The sequence below is a fragment of the Rattus norvegicus genome, chromosome 1, assembly GCF_021556685.1.
Source record: "Rattus norvegicus strain SHRSP/BbbUtx chromosome 1, alternate assembly SHRSP_T2T, whole genome shotgun sequence".
Lineage (NCBI taxonomy): Eukaryota > Metazoa > Chordata > Mammalia > Rodentia > Muridae > Rattus > Rattus norvegicus.
Window position 1 is genome coordinate 164534086 of NC_141534.1, and position 23203 is coordinate 164557288.

General features: G+C 40.5%; 1 protein-coding gene across 2 annotated transcripts in view; it reads left to right on the forward strand.

Moving 5' to 3' along the window:
• Rsf1 (remodeling and spacing factor 1) overlaps nt 1–23203 on the forward strand; it is a 115269-nt gene that overhangs the window by 64055 nt on the left and 28011 nt on the right. For both annotated transcript variants that reach the window (XR_015624338.1, NM_001427468.1), the window contains 2 exon segments: nt 786–991; nt 14909–15063. Coding sequence is in view for 1 of the 2 variants with exons in the window: in NM_001427468.1 (NP_001414397.1) it covers nt 786–991; nt 14909–15063 (361 nt within the window). In the remaining variant the exon portion in view is untranslated.

The following is a 23203-nucleotide window of genomic DNA, read 5'->3' on the forward strand; positions in this document are numbered from 1 at the left end:
TGCTGGTGATAAGGCCAGTGGGTAAAAACAGCTACCACACTGAGTTCAATTCTGGGACTCATAAATGGTAGAAGAAGAGAACCTATTCCTACAAGTTGTCCTCTGGCCTGCACATGCAAGCTGTGACACATGTGTGCCCACAGACGCATAGAGAAAATAAGTAAAAATGTAATTTAAGACATTTCTAAATTAGGAAGACATTGTGCAAAGTAAGTCAGGCACAGAAAGAAATTACACCATGTTCTCACTTTAATGTAGAACTTTAAACAGTCAGGAATACAATGGTATTTAGCCCTGGTCAGTGTGGTGACAATCAGATTGGATAGATTTTGGGTAAACTTACAGAATTTCAAGTAGTTGGGTGATAAAATGTAAGGTCATTGTAATTACATAGTTGAAAATTGTTAGTAGATGTTCTCATCACAAAGTATGCTTGAATTAAACATTTTACATTGTTTATATATTGGATCATAAATGTATGTGATTTTTTTATTTGCCAGTTATATTAATAGTTTTAAAATATAAGTGAAAATAACAGTATTATACAATGATGTATAATTGGGGAGTGTTTAGTGCACATAAACTGTTTAGTAATATAGTTTGAATTGTGTGTAAGTGAAACTATATTAAATATATGTATTAAAACAGATTCTACATAATGAAATGACAAAATAGTACAAAATAGATTGAACTGTTCGACCTCTTGGCTCTGCAGTCATATTGGGTCATATTTATTTGAGAAATGTGTTCACAGTATTTTAAGCCACAATATAACTTTTTTTCAGTATCTCTGTGAGTGTCAGTTTGATGACAATCTTAAATTCAAGAATATAATTAATGAGGAGGATGCTGATACTATGCGTCTCCAGCCGATTGGGAGAGACAAAGATGGCCTCATGTATTGGTACCAGTTGGATCAAGACCACAATGTGAGAATGTACATAGAAGAGCAAGATGATCAAGATGGCTCTTCGTGGAAATGCATTGTCAGGTACCTCTATCGGCATCTTTCATGAACTGTTCTCTTCGATCTGTGAGGCTAGAATGCTCTTTTTCTCACTGGGAATTGCCAAGTTTTCTAAAGCTAATCTAGTATTCTGCCCAGTGTCCATAGTAGGCACTCAATAGTTGTGAAATAAATTTAGATAGCATCTTCATCCATATCGAGACTTATACTTTGTGCTTGAAATGTTGTGATCTGAATATTAATGCATAAGTTACATGTGTGGAAGAAAATATTCATATATATATATATATATATATATATATATATATATATATGTCATAGCATTGTTTGGTTTTCTTTTTTCCTAACTATTTCGATTTGACCAGTTCATCTGTACCAGTTTTTCTTGGAGTTCTGGAGAACATTGTGCTTTCGTGTTACACTCCTTAAATTTTTTCTTTTTTATTTCTCATTTGTACTGATAGTTATATACCTTAACATTATTTTGTTTTTCTGTTTAAAAGTAGATCGATGATATTGGAACTTTGCAGAAAATTTTTGTTTTTAGTCTTCTATTTGTAATTTCATTATTTATAAATATCTCACTAATAGTAAATATGTTGGAACTATTAGTGGCATGATAAAATGAGGAAACATTAGCTTTCTAAAGATTCTTACTGCAAGTATTCGTGCTTATTATGAGATGCTCGTGACATGGTATCTCAGCTAGCTTGTAACTGAACGACTCGCTGGAACTGCTACTGATAAATGTTGGCGCTGTCTTGTCCACTGGACTTTCATTCTATTAATGTAAAATATGAAAAGTGTATTTTGGCTTCCTCAAGAAGATACCACTTGGGCTACACACACAGTTTCAATCCCAGCAGATAGGCTTGATTAGCAGATTGTGAGTTTGAAGCCAGCCTGATTGAGTAGTGAGAATGCAAGGACATCCAAGCTTTGTTGACAGTCTCTATCTCAAGACAAACAAGAAATTATGTGGTCTAGGGATATACTTAGGTAGTAGAGTGCTTGCCTTACAAGTGGAGGCCATAGATTTGATACCCAGCACATTCTCCCTAAAACTGGTATTACTGGGTTGGGGGTGGGGATATAGTTTAGAGAAGGGTACTTGAATAGTATGTGTGAAGCCTGAAGTTTGACCACCACCAACAATACACACATATATCTCATGATGTGTATACTTAACATTGGTACACAAAATAATGTGAAGTATAATCTCACTTGGTCCTCATGAGGTCATACAGTGAATATAGTTAAACCCTGATCCCAAGCATGAAAAGAAAAATGTTTAGTACAATAAACTCCTTATGGGGGGGGGAGACAATAATTGAATAGGAATAGAGTTTTTATAGAATAATTTAAGGAGATGTCTATTTTTGAACATAGGAAGAATTAATTTGGGGAAGGTCTGTGATGGGATTCAGAAGGCTGAGATATACATCATGTTGCAGAGCCGAGTTCCAAAGAAACAAGGTCATTTACTTTGATATTACACAGAAGTGGTTGTTTTCTGGCTGCTGGATGCTGTCAAGGTGTTTGCTTATTAAACCTGACTTCTGTAACGTAAGTTTTAAAACTGGGATTAATCTTCCTAGAAACTCTGGTGATGAGAAAAAGCAAATAGTACAGTAGAACTTTGGCTTTTTGCTGTCTAGGCTACACGTAGGAGTTTTGTTTGCTTGCTTGTTTTTCTTCTTTTTTTTTATTAACTTGAGTATTTCTTATATACATTTCGAGTGTTATTCCCTTGTTTTTCTTCTTTCTTAACGAGAGAATGTTACTTTTACTGAGAAAATGAAGAGGCGAGTTTCCTTTACTTGAAACAGATTCTTTAAAGCAATACTTCGCTGTTGTTTTTAATGACATTCTTATTCTTAGTGATTAACCTCTGTTTGGAACATGTTTCTGCATCATCTTAAGCAGATGCATATATACCAAAATTATCTACTTTTACTAAGTACAGTAATTTTCTAATACTGAAAATCCACCATTAAGTAATAGTTTTGTGTATTTATCAGTTACTGACAACTGTATTGCCATTAGTTTTACAGTTTCTCTTGGGCTGGACATGACTGCATGGTGTCAAGTAAGGACATCATCGGAGCTTGGAGGCTTGGAATCCCCAGAGCATTCAGGCTAGCTGCAGTAGACCTGTTCAATGAGCTTTGGGTTTAATTGACTCTACCTTAATATAAACAGTGGAAACCAAGGATGATGCAAGCTGTCAACCTTTGTCTTCAAATGCATGTACCCATGCTCTATTTGTGCCCACACAAGTTGTGGTAAAAATTAAAGAGGAACACTTTCTATCAGTTCATGCGAGCCAGATCTGCTCCCTCCAGCTGCTTTTTTGCCATACTGTCTGCAAGCTGCCCTCTCTTGCTGTCTCCCTTTTAGCAGCCCTCTCTGCACGGTCCCCTAGTTGGTAGTTACCACTCCTGGCTCACATACATATCTCATTCTGTGGGCCCTGCTCATTCTCACTCTACTCGGGCAACAGAACCAGATCGCACACTCCACTGCCTCTCAGCCATTTCTTTCACACACTGTCCTCTTTAGCCCGGTAAAATCAAAGTTCCATAAACTTGTAACTTAGCAATATAGATTTACAGATGTTTGTGAGCCATCCTGTGGGTCCTCTAACGGGCCCTTAGCTGCTGAGCCATCTCTGTAGGGCTCTGGGATTCTGGGGCAACTAAACACAGGTCATTGTGCTTTCAAGCAAAGAGCTTTATCAACTGAGTTCTCTCTCTGCAATAGAGATAGCACCCAACTCACTATTAATGGGTAAAACTAACCTTGATTTATCCTGAGTATTTTTTAGCTCCATCTCTAGAGCTGAGTGAAATATGTTTAAATATGCCCTATCTTCTCTTAGTTTGAAAAATTTGTTACCAAAAACCTTATATGAGACTATTATAATGCAGGAGGAGGAACTTAAAATAAGATTTTTAGATTCATTTTCGATGTTGTGTTTTGCTTTCATGTGTGTCTGTGCATCACCTTTGTGCCCAGTGTTCTGGAGGCCAGAAGAAGATGGGTGTCGGAGCCTGTGGACCTGGAGTTAGGAACAGTTGTTAGCTGCCATGTAGGTGCTGAGAATTGACTCTGGATTCTCCAGAAGAGCAGCAAATACTCTTACTCCTGAGCCATCTCACCAGCCCCTACTTTAAAACTTTACAGTATAAACAAAGAGTGTCTTCATTAATAGGTTGTAGGACTTCAGGGCATTCATGTAAAGGATATACTTATGTAGGTCTCTGTATTTATGTGGAAAGTTGTCTATAACAATGTAAGAGGGAACATAGAACAATGTACATGATATAATCCTATTTACATGTGTCTAGAGTTTTACTGCTGTGAACAGGCACCATGACCAGCGTAACTCTTATAAAGACAACATTTAATTGGCGCTGGCTTACAGGTTAGATGTTTAGCCCATTATCATTAAGGTGGGAACAAGGCAGCAAAAAAGCAGGCATGATGCAGGAGGAGCTGAGAGTTCTACATCTTTATCTAAGGTGGTTAGGGGGAGAGTCTCTGTCTACCCCCACAGTGACACACTTCCTGCAACAGAGCCATACTTCCCAATAGTGGCACTCCATGGACCAAGCATATTCAAACCACCACATTTGATTCCCTGGTCCCCATAGGCTTGTTCTAATTCATGAGTTTATAGGGGTCATACCTAGCAATAGTGTAATAAAAATGCATTTAGTCCAACTTCCAAGTCCCCATAGTCCATTGCAGTGTCAACAGTGTTAAAAGTCCAAAGTTCAAAGTCTCTTCTGAAATTCATCCAATCATTTAACTGCAATCCCCAAAGCAGGATGGGAAACCAGGAAGGGAAACTCCAGCCTCTGCATCTCAGTATCTGATGTCAATGTGCTCTTCAGATCTCCAGCTCCTTTGTGCTTTGTTGACTACAGCACAGTTCTTTCTCTCTGGGTGGTTCGACTCTGTGATAGCAGCCTTTCTCAGCAGGTATCCCTTGGCTCTGGTATCTTGAACATCTACAGGTCTCCAAGTCAATTTCAGCATCACAGCCTCTTGTTCCAATGTCTGGGAATGACACATGGTCTTCTGGGTCCAACAAAGGACTGGCATCACTTCTCCACCTCTGCCCTCTGTAGCACTCCAGGGTCTGGTTGACTCCACTCCGTGGTTATCCCATGGTACTGGCATCTCCAACACGCTGGAGTTTTGTTTTTTACTGCAACTAGACTTCACCTAGTGAAGGCCCCCTTCATGGTGTCAAGAATCAGCTTCTTTGCATGACCCCTTCAGTCCTGGGCCTTTAGCTGCAACTGAGTCTACACCTACACCAATGGCCTTCCATGGCCTCTCACAATGCCAAACTTCAAACTGCTTTTCATGACCCCTTCATGCCTTCAAACCCAGTACCACCGGAGTGTCTTTCATAATACCAAATACAGCTGCAGCATCAGGTACAACTTTGTCTGTCTCTGGAACACAGCTTCTTTATGCTCTCAGAAAACACGTCCCAGAATATTTCACCTCAGTGATACTGGTCTCTTCTTCTTTTTTTCTTTTGTTTTTTCCTTTTTAAATATTGATTATTTATTTACATTTCAAATGTCCCCCTTCCCAGTCTCCTCTCTGCAACCTCCGCCATTCCACCCCCTCCCCTTTGCCTCTAAATGGGTGCTCTCCCACTCACCCACCCTCTCCCACCCCACCACTCCAGCATCCCCCAGCTGGGGCATCAAAGCTTCACGGGACCAAGAGCCTCCCCTCCCATTGATGTCAGGCAAGGCCATCCTCTGCACATATGTATCTGGAGCCTCCTTGGTTGGTGTCTAGTCCCTGGAAGCACTGGGTGGTCTGGATAGCCAACATTGTTCTTCATATGGGGTTGCAATCCCCCTCTGTTCCTCCAGTCCTTCTGCCAGCTCCCCCATGAGGGTCCCTGAGCCCAGTCTGAGGGTTGGCTCCAAGCATTTACATCTGCATTGGTCAGTTGCTGCCAGAACCTCCCAAAGAAGAGCCAAGCCAGATTCCTGTAAGCAAGTGCCTATTTGGCAACAGCAACCATATCTGCAAACAGGATAGATCCCCAGGTTGGGAGGTCTCCAGCTAGCCCTTCCTTCAGTCTCTGCTCCGTCGTCGTTGTTGTTGTTGTTGTTGTTGTTGTTGTTCCTGTCTTTCCTTTGGTTCTTTTTTTTTTTTTTTTTTTCCGGAGCTGGGGACCGAACCCAGGGCCTTGCGCTTCCTAGGTAAGCGCTCTACCACTGAGCTAAATCCCCAGCCCCTGTCTTTCCTTTGGACAGGAGCATTTCTGGATTAAAAACTTTGAGATGAGTGAGTGGACCCATACCCCTACATGGAACCATGCCTGTCAACTGGAGGTGGTCTCTGCAGGTTCTGTCTCCCCTTCACTGTTCTAGTCACCCCCTTGGTTCCTGGGAGCCTCTCACTTCACTGGTATCTAGGACCCTCCAGTGGCTATCCTCGGTTCCTAATCCCCTACTGCTACATATTTTTATTTGATTTCCTGACCCTCTGTACCTCTCTCCAGTCCCCTCCAGTACCTGATATTCCCCCTTATTTCCTCCCCTTTTTTTCTCCCCAGTTCCCTTCCTCCTGCCCGCCACCTCCCATGATCTTCCTGTTTCCCCCTCAATGCAGGGCTGAAGCATCCACACCTTGGTCTTCCTCCTAAGCTCCATATGGTCTGTGGATTGTATCATGAGCATTGTGAGCTTTTGGGGTAATATCCACTTATCAGTGAGTGCACACCATGTGTGTCCTTTTGTGACTGGGTTACCTCACTCAGGATGATATTTTCTAGTTCCATCCTTTTGTTTGCTAATTTCATGAAGTCATTGTTTTTAATAGCTATGTAGCATTCCACTGTGTAAATGTAGCACATTTTCTGTATCCATTCTGTTGAAGGACATCTGGGTTGTTTCCAGCTTTTGGCGATTATAAATAAGGCTGCTATAAACTTAGGAACCAAATGGATTTAACAGACATCTATAGAGCATTTCACTCTAAAAAGAATATACCTTCTCAGCACCTCATGGTACCTTCTCAGAAGTCAACCATATAATCCCACACAAAACACACCTCAACAGAGACGAGAACATTGAAATCATCCCATGTATTCTATCGGACCACGCGGACTAAGGCTAGTCTTCAGAAACATCATAAAGCCCACACACACACAGAAGCTGAACAACTATTACTCAATGATGACTTGGTCAGGGGTGAAATAAAGAAATTAAAGACTTTTTAGAATTAAATGAAAATAAAGGCACAACATATCCAAACTTATGAGACACAGTGAAAGCAGTGTTAAGAGGAAAACTCATTGCTCTGAGGACCTCCATAGAGAAGCTGGAGAGAGCATACACTAGCAGTCTAACAGCTCATCTGAAAGCTGTACAACAAAGAGAAGCAAATGTACCCAAGAGAAATAGAAGGCAGGAAATAATCAAACGCAGGGCTGAAATCAACCAAGTAGAAACAAAGAGAACTATACAAAGAATCAACAAAACCAGGAGCTGGTTATTTGAGGATCTTAATGTTAGGCCAGCTTGGACTACTTAGTGAGTTCTGGGCCAGCTTGAGTTACATAGTGAGGCCCCGTCTCGAGAACAAAAGCATCATATTTCTTCTTGGTCGGGGAGTTTATACATGTTAGTGTTTGGAAATAGGTCTGTGTCTTCCACCTGTCCCCTAGCTCATGTTTTGAGCTTGGCCCCCTGTGAGTAATACTACTTTTGGAAAGTTATGGAGTCTTTTAAGAGATGGAGAATCTAGCCTGAGGAAGTGAGTCAGTGGGAATGGTCTCTGAGGTTTGGTAGCCCGTTCCCCCAACTCCCTGCCCATTCTCTACTTCCTGACTGCCCCCTCTTACCCACCATCCCTTGCCAGCCATAATGGGCTGCACCCTTCAAACTAAAGCCAGAGTAACCCCTTTGTTCTGGTGCTTTTGTCAGATACCTGTTCACAGCCACTAGAAGACTCACTAACCGTGTCTTGTGCATAGCAATTGAACTGAGTGCTAAGTGACTTTATCTTAACCCTGCCTGCTGGGAAACCAGCAGTCCCAGCCTTTCTGAGTTTAAGGCCAGCCTGCTCTTCAAAGAAGGCATCATAGTAAATCAATAAGTAAACAAGAACATACTAACCTCACAGTGTATGAGTTGTACCTCTAAAAATATTTTTAAATTGATTGTGGTTTTGATAGTCATTTACAGAAATTTAAATTCTGAAGAGTAAATACAATGTTCACATGTTTATAGACCTCTGTCAGGACTGTTTTAAACTTTTTGATTTTATTTTTTATTATGTTATATATGTGTGTTGTGGGTTATCCATGTACGAATGCAGGTGTTCATAGAGTCCAGAAGAGGATGTTGGATTCCTTGGACTTAGAATTACAGGCAGTTGTGAGCTGCCTGATAATGGGGCTAGGACCTGAACTCAGGTTCTCTGCAAGGGCAGTGGGTGCTCCTGACCACTGAGCCATCCTAAGCCTGTCAGGACATTAGCTGTGCTGCTACAAAATAATGATTAGGAACATGAGCCCTAAGCAGGCTGGGGTGTCTGCTGTACAGTTCTAGTACTTGGGAGGCAGCATTGGAAGGATTGCTACAAATTAGGCCAAAAAAAAAAAAAAGCTACAACTATTAATATAAAATAAAATACACAAAAAATAGAACTTAAATGATGAGATGAAGGCTGGATCTAGAGTCGGATTTTCCCGAATTGAGTCCTGCTGTGACCTTAGGGAAGTGACCTTCCTCTGTAGATGTTCAGTTTGTTCAGTTTTGCTTTATTTTGAGAAAGGGTTTGCTATGTAGCCTAGGCTGCCCTTGAACCTGTGATCTACCTCCCTCAGCCCCTGAGTGCTGGGAGTTTAGATATGTACCGCTGTACGTTTGTGTTGGAGTTACATTAAAGCTTGCTGGCTTGTGCTAGCTCAATAATGTTGTCGAAGTTATTAACATGTCTCCATTTTCTTGGTTTCAGTAAAAGACTGTTGTTATTCTCAGTTTTCATTTTTTGCTCCTCAATAACATGTAGTTGATATGTAAGAGACAGAGTGATGTTGCTGAACCTTAAACCATTTTGAAAATTAATATGCTATTTGTTATATTTATATTATGCTTTATCCTATTTTAAGGAGAGTTCCCATTTTGGGAAAAAAAGATACAGGGCCATAAATGCTTTTTAAAAAATAGACGAGAGCTGTGAGTGAGAATATCCTAGGGTGCCAAGGAAGAGCTAGCTGAAAAGGTTATTCTTACAGTTTGTCAGCCTTCCAGTGCTGTTGTTCCAGAAGGTTCCCTTCCCTTAACTCGTACTCTGCTGAAGAACCATTAGACTCACAGAATACAAGTTAAGACAGTGTGTCCCATTCCTCCAAGGTCTAGATTATTTAAGATACCTATATGGACCATAAGAGTTGGAATCTGGTAAAGTTGGAAAGTTAATCTGCCCTAAAGTAAGTTTCTAATCTTTTCTACCAAAATAATGCAGTACAACCAATTTAAGATTGTCCCCGACTAGCTTACAAATGAATGAGACTCAGGCTAAGGTTACTTAATTTGGCTTTGACAGTTAACTGGGTGGGAGGAGGGTCACTCCTAATCTACTTTTCAAACTGCTGTCCTGGCTACCTCCCCAGTGGTGTACCCCAAATACTTGCTGTTTCTCCTGGCCATGTGCCCGTTGTGGTCCATCTCCCCTCATGGTGGCTTCCTCCACTCTTCTCGTCCCCCCTCCTTCTTCTTTGTCCTCTCTCTTCTCCACCCCTAGCCAGGTAACTCAAACCCCACTTACTTCTAATCTCCCCAAATAACTGACTGCAGCCACTTTTATTTATCCAGTAGGTTTAAATCTAGCAACAAGGTTTGCCAACAAATGCTTGTAAGTGTGAGAATTCACTTGGAGGCCTAGACCTTCGAGTATAGAATTTAGCATTACAATACATAGCCGTGGACCAAACCTCATCCTAGATGATAGCAACCCTGTCCTTTTGCTTGATTGGGTCCAAAGTCTTAGGCACATGTTTTACCTCATTTGTTTTTACTCTACACATATACTGTCACCAAAACCAGTCATCAGCTTCCGTAAAAAATCTAGAATTTTACCTTTCCTTCCCTTACTGCTACAGTATTCTCCAGCTTCTGTCTGTCTTTGCCTTTCTAAAAATACTTACAATTTAGGTTGCCATCTATAATTCAGGAGACTGAGACAGTAAGATCTCTAGTATAAACTAACCCCCCCGCCCCCCATTTACTATACCCACAGATATTATAGTCAACATGACAAACCAACTCCCAACAGATTTCCCTCTAACCAGTGTTTTGTTTTTTTAAGAGCTATTTACTTTTATTTTTATGTGTACAAGTGTGGTTTGTCTTATTCTTCTGTCCTCCACACATGTATACATAGGCGCACTTACAACAAACATACATCATACTCACATACATACACAAAAAAATGTAATTGATTAATATGTGAAAGATATTCTAGACTAAGAGAACAGTGTCCTAAAAGAACATGGTGTTTTGGAGGGAAATGGCTGATATTATAGCCTGAAGGAAGAGTGGTTTGAAGAAGAAAAAGAGAGGAAAGGAAAAATATCCTGATTGTTGTTAGGGTCTATAGTCTACTCTTAAAGTTCCAGTTATGAGGGGTGGAGAGATGGCTCAGTGGCTAAGGACATTCATTGCTATTGCAGAGAGGATGGGTTAAATCCCCCAAGCACCAACGTGGTGGCTCACAAACGTGTGTAATTCCAATACCAGTGAGTACGACCTTCTACTCCATGGGCAAATAAATACATACAGGCAAAACACTCCTTATTTATATCTCCTTCAAGTCATACTTGTGTATGACACACACACACACACACACACACACACACACACACACACAGAGAGAGAGAGAGAGAGAGAGAGAGAGAGAGAGAGAATTTATCTTATTTCTGACTAGTTTAAATTTAGTATATTTAACTTTTTCTAGCAGAATAAATCATCAGTTCAAACTGAACTATCTAGGTGTGATAGTTTTCTGTTTTTAATACTCTAATATGTGTGCATTAGAATTGTTTTTAAAAACAATAATCAGGTTATAGAAGCCTTTTAGGGGAGTTTTTCTCGATATTTTTTTAAGTTTCCTTGATACATAGTGTGAACAATTTAGATGAATCTTTTCAGTACTAAGAACGTTTAGTGAATAACTTGTACGATATACTTCTCAGAATCCAGCATGACTATAAAATACCACATGGCTAGAGGCATATGCTCCATGTAGAACTATGTAATAAGGAAAAGCAGTAACTAGGTGTTCACACACTTGTTAGGAGACAAACTAGTGTAATGAGAAGGAAATAAGATCTTTGTGAAAAATAAATTATTTACAAATAGTTGAATCTTATTTTTCCTGTAAAGTTGATACATTGTCATGTAAGACTCTGAAGGAGCACCTAATTTGAATGGCAGTATGTCCAGCAGGGCACACATATGATCTGTCAAAGGTCTGTGCTGGTAAATGAAGGAGAGGAGGTAATAAAAAGCAGAAAATGATACATAGAGCTCACAGTGAAGGTGTGGAAAGCGGGGTCCATCACTTCCGCTCTCCTCTTGCCTCATAGTACTGTGCCTACCTTGGATAAGGGGAGCTGGAGGAACGGTGACCATCTGAGAGGCTGATTACAGACATGGAAGGAAAGACCAGCAGTTCACTTCTGAAGATTTGAAGTGATCGAAGGTCTGATCCCGTGGTGTAGGAGTTCTGATGAGCTTGTCCTTGCCATGGTGATGAGGATTTCACAGGCCGGGTCTGTGCTGCTGGCATGTGCTGAAGCCTCCACGATGGGCCAGAGCTCATGGTCTCCTGCTATGGGCTCACTTTATACCAGTCTGCTCTTAAGCCAACAAAGTGCAAAGAGCACTAATGACATCTTTTCTCATTTTTTTTTTTTTTACAAATATTTTCTGTAACAGTAGTTCATGCTCACAGTAAACCTGGCCTGGGTGATGACTACAACATGTTATATTCATTTACGCCAATTCTATTTATTCCAGGCGAAATGCCCTACAAATCCCCTTCATTTGATGTCCTTTACTCTAATGTAACCTCACTGTTTCATCCCCAACTTAGGAAGGTACATTTCTTACCACATTGATAGCAGCTAACAGAATCATGGCTATGGAAATTTCCAAAAGGAGTTTCTTCAACTCAGGGCATGTTGGTCCATGCCAATAGTTCTAACACTTTAGAGATAGAAGCAGGAAGATCACAAGTTTAGGGTTATCCTGGGCTTCACAGAGTTTAAGTCTAACCTGGGTACACGAGAGCCCGTCTCTAAGAATTAAAGGAAGGGAAGGAGCCTAAGTATAACCAGTGACCTCTGCTGTTACCAGTGCTTGGAACAGCAATTAAAGCCACAGTTCTGTGTGCTCGATGCTACTGTATATACTGCTGGTCATGATCAGCATTGAGCATGCTGCATATTAAGGGGAAAGATGAGATCTTTTGCCTGTATGTATCTATGTCTATATACTGCATTTATGCCTGGTGCCCATAGAAGCCAAAAATGGGGTGGGGGAATTAAATTCTCTGGAGCTGGACTTGCAGACAGTTGTGAGCTACCGTGTGGGTACAAGGAATCAACGTCCTCTGGAAGAGAAGCCAGTTCTCTTAATCACTGAGCCATCTCTAGCTTCTCTCCACAAACTATTTCTTCATTACTTATGCTAAAAAATACAAGACAAGGCTCTTATAGTAAGCTGGAAGATATGAATATAAATGTTTCAAACATCAGTATTGAATGAAATTCCAGTTACTCATTCGTTGACCCTTTATGAAATAGTCAAAAGGATCGTGAATGATGGTGATCTGGACAGTAAAGGTGGAGGGAGATGTCACTCACTGCAGACATGTTGCTGTACACATTGCAGGCCTTGGGCTGTATGTATTATAACACAGTGCATGTCTGTTTATAGAATCAGGTTTCTAAGGTAGAGCTTCTTCATGGTGGAGATCATGTGTGTTTGTGTGTGTGTGTGTGTGTGTGTGTGTGTGTGCGTGTGCGTGTGCGCGCGCGCGCCTCTGTGTGGCTATCTGTCTGTTGGTGGGTGCTTAATTCATATGTATGAATATGGAGAGCTGAGGACAACAGCTTCAGGTGTTGGTCTTCAGGTGCTGTCTACATTATTATTATTATTATTATTATTATTATTATTATTTTTAAGATTGTTCTCTCTAGGCTGGAACTCACCAAGGTTGCACTCCAGGCTGTGTGGCCAGCAGTCCCCAAGGAGAGAAACTGTCTCTCCAGCTCTAAGGTTGCCAGTGTGCACCACCAGACCCAAGCTCACTACCATGGTTGGTGGGATTAAGCTTTTAGATCCTCCTCATGCTTGTAAGGCAAGCACTTGGGGAACTTTATTTAAAGATGTTAGGTCTTTTGTCATGAGACATAACAAAAGAAGGAGTTGCTTTTTAGCTCATGTTTCAGAGGCTACCTACAGCCCTTCCTAGTCAGTTGTGTTGTCTCTGGGCCCTTGATGAGAAAGCATCATGGTGATGTAAGCACGTGGCAGAGGAAGAGGATACAGGGAAGTGCCAAAGCAAGATACCCAGCCCCTCCAGTACACACTCTCAGTGACCAACTGCTGTCTCAATATCTCCCGGGAGTGCCATTGTAGTATTATTTTAAGAAGAAATTAACCCAGTAGTGAGGTCCTAACCAAATGCCCAACAACTATCAGGTAGGCCCCAGTACTTAGATCTGTAGGACTAATTATTTCAACACCTGTCCAGCAGAATATCTTGTCATTTCTAGATCCCTTAATTGCTTGAGATTTTCCTTTTCATAAAGAAAATCCAGCCATACACCACAGCACATGCTAACATATGTGAAACTAAGACAGAATGATTCAGAGATTGAGATCAACCTGAGCTGTACAATGAGACCCTAATTCAAAAATATATTTACACTGCAACAATCTGTACAATAGCCGTTTGCCTTGTTGTTGTTGTTGCTGTTGTTGCTGTTATTGTTGCTGCTGCTGTTGTTAACCTGGCCTTCAATGGCTGAGCTCTCTCTAGCCCTCCAGTAGTCTATTAATTATAGAACAGCACCACAGGTCGGGACTGAAACCTGCCATTGGTTGCTGTTAATCAGCTGGAATCAGCATTCTTGAGCTACTCCTCCACTGCCCAGTTTCCCTGAACACATCTAATCCCTGTAGTGACAATTCCAACTGCACATAAGGAGGAATAACGTTGATTCCTAACAGCTGTAGTGTGTCCATATGGTTGGTGGAGATAGTAATACTTTTTCTTCCTGACAGTACAGCATACACTATCTTTACTTAACACAATAAACTATTGAAAATGTTGTGTGACGTTATCTATAGACTGTATCTATAGGGTATACATGAGCAGAGTCTGAGCAAATAAACGGCAGTATAATAAATGCTTTCTCCCTAAGTGTGAGGAATTGAGTTCAGAGTCCAGCATCCATGCAGACATAGACGCTAGCTCAGGGACAGGTAAATCCTGGCCCTATATAAAAAAAAGTAGCATGCAAGGTGATTAAGGAAGACACCTGATATGTCACACACAGGCATTTGAATTGTTAAAAGAACCACAATACATAAAAAGGGGTCACTCTTGACCTGTTTAATGTTGGACGTACCCTTGTTTCTATCCAAACTGTTTTTGCATTGCCGTTCTGTTCTGTAAGGAAAATAAAATCTCTGTTTAAGGAACAGTACATTTTAATGTGTGTCTTTCTTAAGTACTTAGTTTGTTGTTGGGAGTACTCCCAGGCAATTGATGTTCTTTACTGCGTTGTTCCCCTCTTATTTTAATGTCTAGTAGGTGCTGTTCACAAAGATTCCTAGGCTCAGAAAGATCTTTATGCTGTCTTATTTTTCCCTTGTTTAGAAATCGAAACGAGTTGGCTGAGACCCTTGCACTCCTGAGAGCACAAATTGATCCTGTACTATTGAAAAACTCCAGCCAACAGGAAGACCCTTCCCGGGAAAGCCCCACCCTAGAGGATGAGGAGACTAAAAAAGATGAAGAAACACCTAAACAAGGTTTTTTTTGTGTGTTTTCTTTTGCTTTGTTTTGTAATCTCTTCTATTTTCTACTCCTCTACCAACTATATAATTCTGGCTTTTTATCTCAATTTGAAAAATTGAGAGCCTTCCTATAAGAGACTTTAGGAAAAAAAGAAGCAAAAAAATGTTTGTTCTTTCTGACATTTTCAAAAGTATAAATCAAATATGTTCAGATTATTAATGTAGCGCCTTACCAGTTGGAGAATTTTGTTAGGCGTGGTGCTACTCACCTTTGCTCTCAACCCTTGGGAGACAGAGGCAGGATGTGTTGAGTTCTAGGCCAGTCTGAACCAACCAAAGCCATAACTGAATGCTAAGATGTTTGTTGAACTTCTTGGTTGGAATGCAGAAAGATAGATCACAGATTTGACAATTTTAAACATTTTTAGGTTTGTTGGGTCTGTGGCATTTTGTGCATTTATTTACATTGTCCTCCCCACTAAATGTGTGGGCATGTTAAACACTAAGTGTTTTCTCCAGCTGCAGCCCTGGAATCTGCTTTCTGTCTTTAGGAATTGATTACTAAGAACATCATATCTGAAGAATCAAACAACACATTCCCCTTATTTCACTTAGCACTGTTTCAAGTATCCACATTGGTACCTGTGTGATGATTTCCTTTCTCTTTCAGAATGAATGATGGGTGGGTAGCACACGCCTTTAATCCCAGCAGTCAGGAAGCAGAGGCAGGCAAATCTATGAGTTCTGAGTTTGAGGCCAGCCTATTCTACAGAGCAAGTTCCAGGATAGCTAAAGCTACACAGAAAGCCCTGTCTCAACAATAACTAAGCAAGCAAACAGACTGAAAATAGTCCACTGTGTGGGCACCAAATTTTATCTGTCCATTTGTGTTACGTCCTCCTTAAGGCTGTTGATTAATCCTGCTGGGAACATATTAATACAGATAGTCTTTGAATTCGTACTTACACTACACCGAGGCATGAAGATGCTAAGTTTTAGGATAATACTGTTTAATTTTTGGAGGCCTTGCCATACTTGTGTTTTTGTTTTTTGTTTTAAAGATATGATCTTACTGTGTAGCTCTGGCCTAGAACTTACTCTCTAGTCCAGGCTGATCTAGAACTCCAGATCTATCTAGAGATCTATCTGGTTCCCAAGTGCTGGGATTAAGGGTGTGCGCCTGCTCTTTTTTTCTTTTGGTAAGTCCCGAAACCAGGCATTAGTGCCTAATGACTAAACAGTGTTCAACATCTTTCCAAATGCTTATTAATCTTTTGTATCTTTGAAAAGTAAAATGGTATTTATCAAAATGCCTTTATTGTTGAAGGTTTTTGGTGATGGGGGGGGGTGAGATACAGGGGATTATCGGCAGTGCTGCTTATACTGGTCTTGTGATCATAGGGTCAGGTAAGCCTCAGGTAGAGTTGCTGGGATTATGTCACCATGCTGGGCTGCTTGTTTTTTGTTTTTTTTATTTTTTATTTTTTATTTTTTTTATTTTTTGTTTGCTTGCTTGCTTGTTTATTTTTCAAGACAGTGTTTCTGTGAAGTCCTGGCTGTAGACCAAACCCAGGGCCTTGTGCTTGCTAGGCAAGAGCTCTACCACTGAGGTAAATCCCCAGCCCTGGCAACTGCCCGTTTTTAAAACCAGAGTTGATCATTCCTTTTTGTTGCGTTAATTCTTAAGGTTATGATAATTATAAGTATTAAGCCTATTTTCATTGAGTTTACTAGTTTCTACCTCAGCAGATGAAATCTGTACCTTTCTGAAGAAAAAACCAAAACTAAGCACTGCCGTGTGGAGAAGGCAGCTAGTTCAAATGCACGCTCAGGTGCCTGTGCACATCTGAGCACATGGATTCCGGGGCCGGGCGCAGATCAGCCTCAGGTTACATTCCTTAGGAGCCGTCTACCTTGTTTTCTTGAAAAAGCATGTTACACTAGGACCTGGAATTCCTTGATTAAGCTACAATAACAGGCAAACGAACCCTAGGAATTCTCCCCAACTTTTGGATTAGACACAAGCTGCCACAACTGATTGATTTGTTTGTTTGTTGTGTTTTTTTCTTTTGTTTTTTAATGGAGGTTTTGGAGAGCAGACTGGGTTTGCATGGCACACATTCTGAACTGAGCTTCTTCCCAACTAAGCTGACATCTGTAGTTAATAATTTTAATTTTTAATTATAGGAAGGGGTTTGCCTCCCCTGTCATGTTTTCTTTCACTGGAAGCTTTTATTTTTTGTTTTATATTATGTTCTTTATACACTTTGATAGTTTGAAGAAACTGTCTATAAAGTAACCCCTACATGTTGGAAGCATAGTTTAAAAAAATTAAGCCTCTTTATATTGAAATGATATTTCTGCATGTTAATCATTTCTTTCAGTTAAATCCTAGTTATTACATTCCTTTGACCACTGCTAATTTGATTTCAATTATCGGTGGTGGTTTTACTTTCAGCTACCTTTTCATATATAACCGACATTTAGGTTGCTTTGGTAAGGTACTATAATTTTAATGTATACCCATGTATTCTAGAAGGGTTTCATTTTTTCTGTTTTTCTTTTATTTGCTATGTTTCCTTTAGTAGTATTCTCTAAAGATTAGTTCTGGTATCAAACTTAATACTATGTCTTCATTCAGTTGTTCAGTCTGGTCATTCCTTCTATGTGTTTGCCTATTTTCTTCCCTAATAAGAAAGTCAAAGGGGCCAACAAGGGGGAGTGCACACTGTGATCCCAGCAAGCACCTGGGAGATAGAGGCAGGTGAGTGTTTGTGAATTGGAGGCCAGCCAGGGCTACATATTGACTCAAAAAAAAAAAAAAAGTCTAAAAAGTAAAATAAATTAAATAAAGGTGTTGGAAGAATAACTCAGTGGTTATGAGCACTGGCTTCTCGAACGAACAATATGGCTCACAACCATCTATAACTTCAGTTCCAGGGTATCAAGAACCATCTTCTTGCTTCTGAGAGCACCAGGCTGGTTACATGGTGCACAGATGTACGCCTGTACAGATTCATACACATAAACGATTAAATAAAAAGTAAAAACTATACAGAATACGAAACGGACAAAACATTTTATTCTTTTTTGGGGCTGTGTAGCTCTGTCTATTCTGGAACCCGTTCTTTAGACCAGGCTGGCCTTGAACTCAGAGCTCCACCTGCCTCAGCCTCCTGAGTGCTGGGATTAAAGGTGTTTGCCTCTGCTAGTGCCTCCACCACCACACTGCAAAATAGAAATTTAAGAGGCAGTTAAAAGGCGCTAGAAGACTTTAGATTTAATTTTTAAAAAACATTTCAAGAGCACTTGATATGGTTGTAGACCTGGGTTTGGTTCCCAACAATCACATGGCAGCTCATAATTGTCTGTAATCTAGTTGTATGGGTCTGATGCCCTCTTCTGGCCTAGGCACGAAGCATATTTGTGGTACACTTCCATACATGCTGGCAAAACACGTATACACACAAAGTAATGTTTTCTTAATTTGATTTTCTAGCATTTCCTTATGGGTGACTAGTTCTGGGTCTGGAGATGGCTCAGCGATTAAGAGCTTGTATTGCTGTTCCTGTGGGTCTTTGCAGGTTCCCAGCACCAGTGTTAGGTAGCTCACAACTGCCTGTAAGTCCAGCTTCAGGTCCAATGCCTCTGGCAGCTGCCAACACTCGTACTCACAAGCACACACTTTCTACCTTCTATCCCCACGATTAAAAAAATAAAATTTAAGTGTTACTATTCTTGGGAGAATGACATGTATGCCACATTATGAATATGGAGGTCAAAGGACAACTTTTGAGGAGTTGGTTCTCTCTGCCTTTACACAAGTTCTGGGACTTTGGAAGAATTCAGGTCATTAGGCCTGTACAGCAAATGCTTTTACTGCTAAGCCATCTTCCTGGGCCTCTTGACAAGTGATTTAGATGAATATTTCCTAGTGTAGTTTAAACGTCAAAACAAGTTATTTCTTTAGTAAAGTGTTTTGTTTTTTAATCCTGTGGGTGTGTACGTGCACAAGTGACCGTGTGTCACATGTTCATGAGTACTTTTATCCACTAAGCCATTTTGTTGACTTTTCTCAGTAAGTAAAACTTCCTAATGTATTGTTCAGAACCTCCTGTGTGGGGTCTTAGAGTGGAGGGAAGAAGTCTACAGGAGCACTTCTTGAATTGATGTTTGCCCATTGTCCCTTTGACAGTAGTTGGTGGGGATGATATTGACTGTAGCTGGCGATGCCTTGTGTGGTGCTGCTCCATTTGTCAGAGGTCTGCATGGGGAGGAGCAAGGCTTGTAGATGCTCTTTTCTTCTTACTACCAAACAAGTATGCCCAGGCCTTTCATACAGCTGTTTCCCAAACATTTTTCAACAAATGCGGGGTGCCTCCCGGTACAAAAAGGAGACAGCCTGTGATGGAGGACATCTCAGTAAGAGAAAGGGATGAGCAGCGGACACTGGGGTTCAGTGCTCTTCTCTTCCCTGCTGCCCTGAGCAGAACATGATGGAGAATTCAGTGGAGAGTGCCTGCCGAGCATACGGTGGGTCCAGCCTCTCACACTGCAAATAAGAAGGACAAAGTCAAAGGCACTCTTGTGCCTCTCTCATTCTGACAATAAAATGTTTATTTTTAAAGGTTTCTTTTTTAATCTGTTTTCTGAAATGAAGTCTCTCACCATTATCCAAGCTGGTCTTAACTCTTGGATTCAGACGATACGCAAGATGCTTATATTCATTCATTTATTAAATACTGGGCATCTTCTATATGTGAATTATAATTGCAAGCAAGGAAGTTCAACAAACAGAGCAGACCCAAAATAGTTGTTCTTATGAGTCTTATACTATAATGGATAAAACAACTAACCTGCGTGCCATTTACTTGAGCCTATTTTGTTCTAAAAATAATTTGTATGTGTTAAGTTGCCTAATCTTTATTAGATAAAATAAGTTTTCAGGAATCCAGTGGTTATCAGAAACTGCAGATAATGCTGAAACTTACAGTATGTTAAGGTTTTTCCATACAGATACATTTTAATTTATAAATTTGTATAGATATACAATGAAAAGAGAAAGAGACAATGAGGCAGAGCACTTCAACTATAAATTGTAGTGAGCTGTGTGGCTCACTCCCACTCCTGGACCAACTTTTCTCCTTTAGGATTGTACTTGAATGGGAACAGAAGCCACAGAAAGTAAAGCCATAGATAGGGGAACCCTATGTAATTGAAATGATATAATTACTTCATTTCTTCAGATCAGGGAAGTAAGACAAAGACGACTGTAAGTAGCTTTCCTTAAGTTACATAGTCTGTTATTGGGTGACTCATTCTGGCTGAGGCTGTGTGTGTGTGTGTGTGTGTGTGTGTGTGTGGTCTGACTAGGGATCAGTGTTGTATTTCTGTTTAATTTCTGAAATACAATCTCTGATTGAGCTGTGATGGCTGACTAGTACATACCAGTGACTCTTGTCAGTGACCCTTTCCAGCTCTGGTTAGAGGCAGACAGAACAGTACCCAGGTTTCCCATGACTGCTGGACATCAGGATCCAGACTGATACTTGAGTACTCGTGCTTGAGCACTTTACCAGCCAAGCCATCTCTCCCCAGCCCTTCTCTGCCCGTTGATGCTGTACTTTTTTGTGTAGCTTAAGGGGTAGCTGAGCCTTCAAAATGTTATCTCTTTACTGTCCTCTCAGATGTGGTAGCCATAATCTGTTCCATGGTCAGACTGAAGAAATGTAATTCTAGTTAGTCACTTCTTTACTCTTGGATATTAGCAAACATTGCTGGTGGATGTGTGTGAAAGATGCAGTCTTCAGCAGCGTGTGATGTGGTTACAGTCATAAGCAAAACAGGACAAAAATTTAAAACCATAGTTGGAATTTGGAAATTAGGCAAAATGAAGAGCTGGTATATAAGCACTGGCAAGAGTATTGAAGCCGTTATAACTCATTTTAACCAGTTAGACAAATGGCTGTATTTTAGACTTAACCTCAGCAAGATGATTGTTTCATTTTTATGTAGTGGGTCCTAAGGAGAAGCACATTACTGACAGAAAATGGCCTTGAAAATGTACCTGCAACTGAATACTTAGGCAATTAGGGTTGTATTTGGCAAATTGTAAATCTTTTCATGAGTGTTATCCACGAGCTCCCAATTAGCCCCGCCCCACCTTTTCAATTATTTCCTGCTGTTGCCCTGTGAGATACCAAGTAATGATTGAATTGCAAGACCTTAATGTAGGAGTAAGTCTACATAATACATAAGGGAGGGTAAGTTTAGCAGACTAGGCCAGACAAGCCAAATCTGGCCTGCCACCTGTTAATAAAATTTGTGAATTTTTGAAACTAGGCAGAGTGGTATTATACATTGATAATCCCAGCACTTGGACAGCTGAGGCAATTTGTCTTGAGTTTAAGCCTGTTCTACAGTGGGTTCCAGGCCATCCTTGACTCCATGGTGAGACTATCTAAAAACAGAAGAAAACAAACCCACTTTGTTATTGTTTGAGCTTGGGTCTCAGATAATTGCTGAGGCTGGTTCTCAACTCCTGTGTTCAAGTGGTCCTTTCCTCAGTGTCCCAAGGAGTGTAGACCACAGCACCCAACGCTTACTTGCATTTTCTTATTTATTCAATTTTTTCCATGGTTACACACACACACACACACACACACAGAGGTTAGTGGTCTTGACAGTGTTGCAAGACCTAGAAATAGGAAGGTTGGGGTTGAAGAGAAATGCAGGCTGTATAGTGTTTAATGTAAGCTCATTGAGAATCTGAATTAGATGAGATGGCCTCTATGAGCTTGCATTGTTAATTCTTCCCGAGGGTCTGCCAAGTTCCTGTTTCTGTTCTTTGTCTTTTAGTCTCATAGCTTTAATGAGTGAGATCTCATTAAAAGAAGTGAGATGGAGACACTGTTTAAAACTGAGTAAACTGTAAACTGTGGTCTGAATTTGCTTGGCTGAAAATAAGCCTCCATACCTGGAAAGCCGCGGGTTTTGTCTGGTGAAGAGAGGGAGCTGCTCCTCATGGATAAAATGAGGACATGGCAGAGAGTACAAACTTAAGCATAGGGAAGGAGGGAAAAGGAAAGTTACTAGGCAGCTCCAGAGCCTCGGGGATGGCTGGTGATTGAATACAGGATAGTAGCTGTGTGCATAGGCTTCATCCTTCTACCTTTGTGGGAGTTGCAAGGATCACACCTTTACCACTAAGCTGTCTTGTTGGGTCTAACTTTAAAATTTTTTTTGTTCCTCCATTTCCTACTATTGACCCCAGTTTTTTATTTTTATTTAAAATTTTTAAAAAAAATTTATTTTGAGTAGGAGTGTTTTGCCTGTATGTTTGTCTGTCTGTGCACCTCTTGCATAGTTGGTACCTGAAAAGGCCAGAAAAGGGCATTGGATCCCCTGAAACTAGAGTTACAGATGTTGGTTTTAACCTGCCATGTAGGTACTAGGAATCAAAGCCTGGTTTTCTGGAACAGCAGCCAGTTCTCCGCTGAGCTTCAGTTTTACCTCATCTTCACTACCCCTTCCTTTGTTGTTGTTGTTGTTATATTTAGTGTTTGTTCATGCACCACATTAGAGATGTGGAGATCAGAGGACAACTTACAGGAGTTGGTTCTGTCTGCCATGTGGGTTTGGGGTTTGAACAAGTCATAAAACTTGTCATCAAATGCCTTTGCTTCTGAGTCATCTTCTCTTCCAGTGTTGCTCCTTTTTGTCCTGATGTGTAGCTGTCTACAGTACTGAGCTCTGCGGATGTGATGGGCCTGTTTGTTGATCATTTTGAGTGTATGTTGACTAGATGGATGAACTTACCTGAATCTGGAGTGATGCTTTTGAACAAAGCCAGTTTGTATCGCTCTCTAATTTGCTTTTTTAGCCCCCAATGGTCAATCTGGAAAATGTTCCACATGTTTTACTCAGCTGATGTATAAAATGAGAGACTTCCAACTTAATGTAGTAGCATTGTAGGAATAATTGTTGTCATTTACTTACAGGTCAGTATTAATGGAATGGTGTCTTGGTATGAGTGTACACTGTTGTCTGAGTTTAGTATATTACATTTCAGGAAACCCCTTTATCTTGAACAGACCAGATGGCCACCCTAAATTGATGTTTCTTCTAACTTACCTGATTGTAAAAGATATTACAT